The sequence below is a fragment of the Jaculus jaculus genome, chromosome 1 (genome assembly GCF_020740685.1).
Source record: "Jaculus jaculus isolate mJacJac1 chromosome 1, mJacJac1.mat.Y.cur, whole genome shotgun sequence".
In the NCBI taxonomy this organism is placed as follows: domain Eukaryota; kingdom Metazoa; phylum Chordata; class Mammalia; order Rodentia; family Dipodidae; genus Jaculus; species Jaculus jaculus.
In genome coordinates this window covers 209,281,596-209,292,239 of record NC_059102.1, presented here as the reverse complement: position 1 = coordinate 209,292,239, position 10,644 = coordinate 209,281,596, and the positions used below count along the sequence as shown (strand labels likewise).

Below are 10,644 nucleotides of genomic sequence, written 5' to 3'. Positions count from 1 at the left end.
AGAAGTGGGACCTTTGGAAAATGGTTAGGATTTAAAAAGGTCATTAGAGCAGAGTCCTCAAGCCTGAATCCTAGAGACTTTAGAATAAGAGGGGTGGTGGTGCATGCCTTTAATTCCAGTACTTGCGAGGCAGAGGTAGAAGGATTACCATGAGTTTGAAGCCATCCTGAGACTATATAGTGAATTCCAGGTCAGCCTGGACTAGAGTGACACCCTACCTTGAAGAATCAAAAAAAAAAAAAAAAAAAAAAAAAGCCCTACTGAGATAATAAAGATTGTAATAGATCTCTAGATCATTTTAGGAAAATTAATAGCAATATTGAGGCTTCTAAAACAAACATTTTTATATTTACTTAGGTGCTATTCAACTAACATATGAATACAAATTGTATTTATAATTTTCAATAGGGAGGTCTTACAGATTTGTTGTTAAAATTTTCCTAAGTAATTTATTTTATTTTTGAGACTAAGTCTCACCATGTTGGCCAGGCTGGCCTTGACCTCCTGCCTCAGACTCCCACATAGTTGGGGCTATAGGCAAGCTTATTTAAAAATTTAATGCTGGGCTGGGGAGATGTCTCAGCAGTAAAAGGTGCTTGCTTGCAAAGTCTGCTGGCCTGGGTTCAATTCCCCAGTACCCATGTAAAGCCACATGCACAAAGTGGTGTATGCATCTGGAGTTTATTTGCAACAGCAACAGGCCCTGACATACCCATGCTCACTCTCTCTCTCAAATATATAAAAGTATCTTGAAATGTAATGCTATTGTTAATGGAATAATTTTATTTTTGAGGCAGGGTCTCACTTTGTAGTCTCAGACTGGCTTTGAATTCATGGCAATCCTCCTAGGGCCTCAACCTCCCATGTGCTGGCATTGAAGTCATGTGCCATCACACCAGGCTTAGAATAACCTCTCTATATATTAATGAGAGAGGATCTCATGTAACTTGGGCTGGCCTTGAACTCACTATATAGCTGAGGATAACGTTGACCTTTTGATTCTCCTGCATCCAACCTAATAAATGCTTGGGATTGTAGGTCCTAAAGCAAATACCAGAGAGAACAACTTGAACAGAGAAAAACTGCTTTGACTCACAGATGTAGAGGTCTCAGTCCATGGCCCTAGTCTCTGTTGTCTGGGCCTGTGCCAGAGTGAGCACATGGTGGAGCAAAGTGGCTTACCACATGGCAGAAAGGAGACCAGGAGCAAAGTAGTGAGTGAGGAAGGGGCCCAGACCAAACTATAGCCCACAACAAGGGCCTCAGTGCCATACTTCCTCCAACTCTCTAAAGTTCCCACCATTTCTCAATAACATCATCAAATTGTGAATCCATCAATGGAAGTCGGAGCACTAATGATTTGCCACTTTACAACCAAGGCTTTAACATATGAATTATTTATGGAATGCTTTTATACTCAAACATCAGTATCTGGAACAAGGAAACAGATCCTTCTAATTTTGTCTCATATGCATTTTTTATTTTATCAAATAAGTTTACACTATAAGTAGAACTGAGGCAGTTAGGATGACTGGGTCCGTGAAAGTAAAGACAGAAGTGTCCTTATGTCTGTCCTTGCAGTCTTCAATTTGCTAGAGATCAGAGAATCTGGCTTTTCCTTATTTCTTGCCAGAAGGAATTTCCTAGAAAAAAGACTGAGCCCGGCCCTAGGAAGGGGAACCTAGCCTGAGCCTAAAGGGAGAGCCCACCACAATGAGGTTATAAATAGACCCTTACCAGGGGCAAGGGCTCACTTGGCTGCCTGGTCATCACTTCTGAACCCCCAGGCTCTATTAAGTCTCCCCTCATCTTGGCCTGGCTGAGCTGAGCTGAGGGGAGAAGCCCCTGACCACACTCTACACCCTAGTGCATGCCACATGGCAGGAACTCTCTACCCTGTTTTTTTCTCCTCTCTCAAAGTACGTGGAGTATCCATTTCCTTTTCCTTGGTTTTATACTTCTGTAAATAAATATAATAACTTAATAAGTATCCTTCTCAGTTTGTTTTGCCCAATTCTTTGGTTGAACACGAACATGAGCTCAGGGTTTGGAGTTCAAGGACTTTCCTGGATTTCCAACAGCCCTCCCCACAGTAACAGAACAGAAAGTAAAATATTTATAGAACATGTAGATTGGTACATTCTGCTTGTTTTCAATCTTGAAAGAAGAGCTGACTCTTTCAGCGGGTACCTTTAACTGCTGACCATCTCCCCAGGCCCTGGCTGCCTGTCAGTTTTACCTTAGGTAAGGGTTTCATATGTGTTTTCTATCAGGTTGAGGAAATCCTTTCTCATTCCTCATTTGTTGAGTTTTTATTCAGAGCCCATATTTTTAATGTTATCCTATGTTTTTTTCTTTATTCTACTAGTATGGTAAACCACACAGATTGATGTTCAGTCTACCAAGTTTATTCTTAGAAGAAATCTACTTGTTATGATATATTATTTTGAATTTGTGGTAAGCTAACTGAAACAATAAGTAAACAATAACCAACTGATAAAACATAACTTTTTCTGTGTTTTTCTTTTTTATTTAAAAATTTTTAATTAGATTAAATTAATTTATTTATTTGCAAGGAGAGAGAGAGAGACAGAAAGGAGACAGAAAGAGAGAGAATGGGCACACCAGGGTCTCTACCCACTGCAAATGAACTCCAAACACATGTGCTCCCTGTGCATCTGGCTTACATCTGGGTACTGGGGAATCAAACCTAGGTCCTTTGACTTCGCAGGCAAATGCCTTAACTGCTAAGCCATGTCTTCAGCCCTGTTTTTTTTTAAGTTTAGTTTTTCTGAACTTCTCAGATGTGGATATTTGTTTTCACCAAATTGGGCAAAAATGTTGGTGATTGTTTTCCAAAAATTTCTCTACTTCTATTCTCAGCCCCTGTCATGGTCAGCTTTATGCTGCTGGGATGAACCTCGAAACCAGGCACAGTTATGGTAGGAAGGGACCTTATTGAAGCTTATAGATTCAGGAGAAGTTCCAGAATGGCAAAAGAAGCTGGCCCCCTTTGACAAGTCCAAGCAGAGAGAGATACCACCACAAGTACCATAAGCCAGCACACTCCAGAAACCCCAAGCAGACCTCAAGCTCTCTGCATATCTTAGGGTGGAATTCTGATGTGCCTCCAGTAATATCTTAGTGCTGGACAACAGGATCTGCCCAGTGACTTGTCTTCCAAGCAGGTAGCTGAAAAACCAAGAAGCTATAATGAAATTCCTGAATCTATTGGGGGACATCCATTCAAACTACCATAATCCCTAATCATACCTGTTTTAATCTATCTGATTTTGATTCTAAGTCCTTATATCTTAATTTTTTTCAATTTCACTTTTTCTATGTTTTTTTTTTATATTGGGTTTCTGTTAATATCTTCTCCAATTCACTAATCCTTTTTATTTGTTTCTGTTGAAAAAGGGTCTCACTGTAGCCCGGAGTGACTTGGAACTCACTTTTTTTTTTAGCACAAGCTGGCCTTGAATTTACAATAATTCTACCTCAGCCTCCAGAATTCTGGGATTAAAGTCATGTGCTATTATCTCCAGCTCAAATTTACTAATCTCTTCTGAGACTGCTTCTGACCTTCTATTAAAACAACTTAAAAATTTTCATTTATTATAATTTTATATTCCATAATTTGCAATTAGTTATGTTTTAAACACTTAAATTTTTTATTAATTTGCATGTGCATGTCAAAGGGGGAGGAGCACACCATAGTCTATTGGTACTGCAAACAAGCACATACATGCATCACTTTTGCACCTGGCTTTACATGGGTGCTAGGGAATTGAGCCTGGATCTAAGAGCCTTTGTATACTAGTGATGTTCCCAACACAAAATTAGTTATTTTTGTTTTGCTTTCTCCACTGATATTATCTTTTCAGTTCTTAAAAATATTTATTTAACATCTGCTTTCAAGATTTTTTTTTTGTTTTGTTTTGTTTTTACTTCCAACATTGGGACTTATTTGGTTTAGTTTCTACTGATTTAATTTTCTTGACTATGGGTCAAGAGACAATTTTTTATGCATGTCTAATTCTTGATTACATATTGTACATGTGATGATCCATTGTAAAGGCAGCTGGCTGTTTTATAGTTGACATTTAACCCAGCTATGTTCAAACTATGAACTCCGTTGCTTGGCATTAGCTGAAATTACACAGTTTAAAATTTTTTTTTAAATTTATTTTAATTATGAGAGAGAGAAAATGGGCACGCCAGTGCCTTCAGCCACTGCAAACGAACTCCAGAAGCATGTACCACCTTGTGCACCTGGCTTACATGGGTTCTGGGGAATCAAACCTGGGTCCTTTGGCTTTGTAGGTGAAAGCCTTAAATGCTAAGCCATCCTTCCAGTCTGCTTACACAGCTTTTTGTTTTGTTTTGTTTTGTTTTTGTATTAAGCATTCAAGCTGGGCTCCTTGAGTCTTCTTGCATACACAGTTCAGAGGTCTGTGGAAATGAGTACAGTCTGTACTGACATCTAGAGATTCCCAGCCTGTGGCTACTTTTTTCCTCAAATTTCTCCCTTCTAAATCCAGCCGTGTTACCAACCTACCCAAATAACATTGTGTTTTCCTGATGGATTTCTAGATTATAATTCCACAGGAACTGGGAAGTCCTCAACTAAGCAATGATCCATAGGGTCTTCTTTAAAGCATGGGCTCCCTTGTAATTTTGCCTGCTTCTCATCACTCTCCAGTGCCTTCAAATAGACATTGTTCCTATTTTTCCATAGTTCATAATTGTTTTCTGCCAGAGGTTTAGTCTGATAACAACTACTCTACACATGTAACAATGGAACTCCAGGTGACATTTTTTTCTTGTTCTTTTTAAAATTTATTTTACATATATTAAAACAGATTATACTCTTTTATCCCCTTACCCCTGCTCCCATATCCTTTGGGCCCTCCTTAGTGGGGTTGTGATATTCACTGTAGAGCCATAAAGGCCTCAGTCAGTCTTTGGCTCTTACAATCTTTCCACCCCCTCTTATGCAATGTCCCTGAGCCATGGCAGGCCTGATTTAGTGTTGAGTTCTTTGTAGCCTCTGGATTTTTAAAATCTGACTACCGCCACATTCATGAGTAGAGTGTGTTCTTAATAAAATAATTTATTGAAGGTCTTAAATGAGATGTGCTGAGAGAGGAAAATAAAGGTTTTTTTTAGGTTAATTGCTATTTCAGGTTATACCCACAGTAAGAAAATGAATACACAGCCAGGCATGGTGGTGCACACCTTTAATATTAGCTCTCAGGAGGCAGAAATAGGAAGATCTCTGTAAGTATGAGGGAAACCTGATACTACATAGTGAATTTTAGGTCAGCCTGGGCTAGAGCGAGACCCTATCTGACAAACAAAAACAAAAAAGAAAACGAATACATGAAGTCTAGATAACATGACAAACTAGAAATAACAGTATAGAATAAAATGTATTCTTTTGTTTGTTTTTGACAGGATCATGCCTGAGCCAGCCTCAAGCTCACATCTTGCTCCATCCTCCCAAATGCTAGGATTACAGCTGCATGCCATCAAATGCAGTGAAAAATGCTTTATGTGAAATTCAAATTATTATTATTATCTCTCAGCTCTTTCAGGGCAGAAACTACCTTTATTACTTTATTTTATTTTATTGTTTTAGTATTCCCCATGATAAAGCACATTGGAAGAAATAGGTTCTGTTTAGTAAATAGTTTCTAATCACCTAAAATAAAGAGTATATGACTAGCCTACACTTCAGTGGAGTTTTCCACAATAGAAATAATTGGCCCCTCTTAAATATCTACCACATAAAATATATAACTGATACATCCAAGACTGCAGAGTGCCATGTTTTATTTAAACTTGCCTAATGGAAGATCAATCATATCAAACACTAGAACCAAAGGGAGCTCTCATAACTTGAATATATCTTAACAATTATTCTATAGGAAGACATGAAGGCTTCTTTTCCTTTGAGCAGGCAAAAATATGCATGAAGCTCTTAGCTTCTAGTTACTCTGATGGCTCCTTTCACTGGTTGCATAATTTCCTTTTAAAGCAACTAAAATCATGTTTAGTAAACACATGCATAGTTTCCTTATTTTTCTTTACTTTAATATTCTTCTAAACAAATCATTTGTAGTCCAGAACAAGTATCAATGGAAGTGTTTATTAATAATGATAGCAATAGATTAGTGAAAAAATACAGAGCTATGTTCTAATATTCTACTATTGAAGAAGCAGAAAGAAGTATATTTGCTAGTCATAACCTGAGTAGTATTCAAAACAAACTTCCTAAAAGCTTTTCCTAAGGACAACCCAGGGATCAATATAGAGTAGTAAAGTGGCTGCTTTTTTCCCTGTCCAGAAAGCTGTAAACAATAAATATTTAATGGCAGACAAACCAATATGCTGAATGTAAGGAATAATGGCTTGAGAAAGTAGATGGGCAGATTTTGTTACACTGGGGATCAAGTGAATTACAATTAGGATAATGATACAAGGTTTAAAGTCTTTGCTTTAAGGCTGTTGTCCTGAGATACTAGTCATGGTTTTATTGACATCCCATGCTCCTGGCCCACAGTGCTTCATTACAAATACAGATACTACAGATGCATTTTTATCTCTGTTGGATCCATGGGCCCAGGTTGAATTTAACTTGATTTTCCTTGGCATGCTATTTTTATGTGGACATAAAATTAGAGCCATAGCAGGGTGTGGTAGCACACGCTTTTAGTCCCAGCACTCAGGAGGCAGAGGTAGGAGGATCCCCATGAGTTGGAGGCCACCCTGAGACTACACAGTGAATTCCAGGTCACCTCAACTAGAGTGATACTCTACCTCGAAAAACAAACAAACAACAACAACAAAAAACTGGACCCATATTAGTAGCCTTCAGTGTTTTTTAAAAAGCCTTTTAAACTATCTCCTGGTTTCTTATGCTCCCAGCTCTCTGAATCAAAGCTGTGGAACAATTAGACAAGCCCCACAAAGGAGCCTATCAGGTTAGACTTCTCAGGAACATTTGACCTAAGAAAGTTCAGAGCCAATCTATTTGGGAAGATTCCGTCCTTCAACATCAATGGTTTTGTTAGTTCATTCCCTGGAATGAAATGCCAGTGCTTGTTTTTCTTGAGGCTCCTTTTCCTTGAGTGTCCCAATGTTCTTATGAAAAACAGTAGCTTGATCTTCCTAAAATTGATTATTGGGGAACATAAAAGACTATGTCTTTAGAATAGTTTTAAGTTTTCCCTATATTATTTGCCCCCCCCCCCCAGCCACAACCTTTCACATTATCAACCTCCCCTTCCTTTTTTTGAGGCAGGGTCTCCCTCCAACTCAGGCTGATGTGGAACTCACTCTGTAGTCCCAGGCTTGTCTTGAACTTACAGTGATCCTCTTACCTCAGCCTCCAGAGTGTTGGGACTAAAGGCATATAACCCCCTTTCTTTTAACCTCCCTAAATGAACTGATTTTATATAGTTCTATTTGCTCTCTTCAAATTTTTTATTAAATAATTCATTGTTTTGATTTATTGGGATCCTCTAGAAATTTTCAATTTTTTTTCCTTTTATTCACACTACAGAAATGAATGGGGATATAGACAATAAATGTAAGACCCCAAATTAGGGAGTTGTGATTTGCATGTAAAATGTACCTTGTAGGCAAATATGTTTGAAAACTTGGTCCCTAGCTAGTGGCTCTACTTAGGAAGGTTGTAAAACCTTCAGGAGGTCAAGTGTTATTGGAGGAAGTGGGTCTCTGGGGCAGATCTTGAGTTTGTTATAGTCTTGCCCCACTTCCTGTTCATTCTCTGTGGATGCAGTGTGAACAGCTGGCCTCCTGTTCCTGCTAACATGCCTTTACCCATGATGGACTATAGCCCTTGAAATTGTGAGTCAGAATAAACTTTTTCGTTCTTTAAGCCTCTTTCTGTTCTCAGACATTTGATGATAGCAATAAATAATGTAATTAATACAGGAGTTAATTAAAGCAACCTGAAAATAGGAATCATCTAAGCTACTTTTAGGAAATTCATGTCACTTTGGAACAGTTAATCTAAGCTGTGTAACCTGGAATAATGTATATAGGTACTGCATGTCTCAACCTCTCCACCTGTAGAATGACGACTAAACATGGTACTTAGCACATAGGTCTGATGCAAACATCAGAAGAAATTAATACTTGTAAAAGCATTTAGGAGCATGACTGGCATACAGTGTTTTATAAATTAAACATATCATTGTTTAAATTGTCAACACTTTTCTTACATGAGAAAATGATATAAATGAACATTATTGTGTCATTTTTATCAATCAATATCCATACATTACACTCTCCACTTACTTATCATTTAAATTTGGCTATGATATTATATCATGACTCAAACGTGTGTGTGTGATGTGTGTGTGTGGTACTGGCAATTAAACCATAGTGAATGCTAACAATGTGCTCTACATTGAGTTACACCCTTTATAATCATACTTTTTTTGTGTGTTAATCATATGGCCTCTGTGTGTGCACATGTGTGAGGTACTGGGGATTGAACCTAGGTCCTCTTGATGATAGACAAGTACTCTACTACTGGGATACTTCTCAAGACCTACATTTCTACTCTTTTTTTTTTTTTTGAGTAAGTGAGGACACCATACTTTAATGAAGAAAAGCATTTTGACAATCTAGGTCTGATTCATTTAGGACATCTATTAAACCATGAACTCATAGGGAATAGGCTCCGGCAGCTCTGACTCTTTTCCATTAGTCCTCACAAAGTGCGCCTTTCTGGGCGGAGCGGGCTGCTGCTTCAGCTGCATCCAGGTTCCCTTCTCTTTGGCCTCCTTCTTCTTCTGGTCATTTTCCTTCACCCATTTCAGGAAGCTGTCTCGGCTCTTAGAGTGCTTAATATGCCCGATACGCACATTAATTCTCTCGGCAAGAATCTTGCCCTTGACTTGCTTGTTCACAACAATGCCAACAGCATGCTGAGTAACGTTGTAGACTCTTCCAGTCTTCCCATGGTAGCATTTATGAGGCATTCCTTTTTGGACAGTACCCATTCCCTTTATGTCTACAATATCACCCTTCTTGTGGATTCGCATATACGTGGCCAATGGAACAACTCCATGTTTTCTGAAAGGCCTAGAGAACATGTACCGGGTGCCTCTCCTCTTTCCTTTTGTATTTGTCATCTTGGCAAATTACTGGAAGATGGCGGCTCCGAACGAAAGCCATTTCTGCTCTTAATGTATGAAATATATCTCCTCTTCCCTATAGCACAAAGACTTGTCAAGATTGGGTTTTTCTTTTGAATTTCTTTCCCTTTCAAACATCTGTACACCCTTTGTATTGGTTGAATTTACTTGTGTTTTCATTTTAAATAAGAATATGACTTTTAAAATCATGATTTAGCATAAACATTCTCTATCATCAGTCAGATTGAAGGTGGTCACCAACATAATCATTTATTTCCTCATCTATCTGGAAGAATTCTGCTATCAGGCCATGCCTACAGCATATCTAGTTTGTACTAGAAATTTTATATTATTTTTATTTTGTAATTTGCTATATATACAGATATATTTAATTAATCTTGTTTGCTGTTTTAACAACCTAAATCTTCTGCAATGATTAGAAGTACATGTTCCCTCCACATCTGGGATAAATAAGCCTCTTATCAAAAATGCTTTTACTTTCTTGTACAGTTGGTATTTATTGTGCTGTTTACTCACTTGCATTTATATCTCCTGGTTGATATTTTCAAACCTGTTACCCAACTACTTGGGAGACAATTTATTAAATGACTATGCTTGTGTTGTTTTCTTTCTGTTGTGGTAAAGTTCTTACTTCAGATGATGATAATCAAATACCATTTAATTTTTACCAATGTTGCAATGCATTAAGTTTTCCAAATATGCCAAGTCCACATTTATTCCTTGAGGAAAGGTTTTGACATTGGCATCTGCTTATTTTTTCCACTACCAGTTCTCATAAGAATTTTCATCATTACTACAATGAATCTGCATACATTCACCCATTGCACAACTATGAACACGAGCTGAGAAGGGTTACTAGGTGACACTGCTAGTGTGTGATCATCATAAAGTGTATTTACACAAACTGAGAGAGTTACAATGCCATTAGATGATAGAATCTTACAGGCCCAATGTCTTGTATTGTGTCATGTTCTGTTGTTGGCTATGATGTAGTTATGTGGCACTTAACTATATTACTTAAAAAAATGCTTCTGGCTTGCTTAGGGCCTATGTGTTGGAGGCTGGTGGTACAGGCTTTTAGGAGGCCTATGTACTAGGACTGAGTGAGGGCTTGATTGGAACCTGTGAACCCGGACAGGGGGAAAACTACCAAAGTGTTTGGGGCTTGGCACTGGTGGGTGAGGAAGTGCTGAATACAGGTATGCTTGGGACCCCATACAGGGATGTGAAACTTTCCCAACACCTCCTGCTCTCAGATAGAGACTACACCACTGAGTGAGTACACACAGTGTGGGAGCCAGTGGCTCCACTTCCATCCCACCCTGTATTTCCCCTGTGGGGCCCCCAAATCCTGCCACCACACCCCAGGAGGTCCCACATACCCTGTGCTGCCATATCCACTCCACCCCACCCCACACTGCCGGCCTCAGCAGATTGCTCTGGCCTT

At 38.6% G+C, this 10,644-nt stretch overlaps 1 protein-coding gene across 1 annotated transcript; it reads right to left on the bottom strand.

Annotated features, from left to right (window-relative positions):
- Positions 1-8,618: 8,618 nt before the first annotated feature.
- Positions 8,619-9,200, bottom strand: LOC101617555 (60S ribosomal protein L21-like). The gene has a single exon (XM_045141485.1). The coding sequence runs from the start codon at positions 9,171-9,173 to the stop codon at positions 8,691-8,693; it is 483 nt and encodes a 160-aa protein (XP_044997420.1). The 5' UTR covers positions 9,174-9,200; the 3' UTR covers positions 8,619-8,690.
- Positions 9,201-10,644: the final 1,444 nt, after the last annotated feature.

What these genes read in the sequence shown, in the direction of transcription:
- LOC101617555 (XM_045141485.1), bottom strand. Translation starts at nt 9,173, where the DNA reads ATGACAAATACAAAAGGAAAGAGGAGAGGCACCCGGTACATGTTCTCT.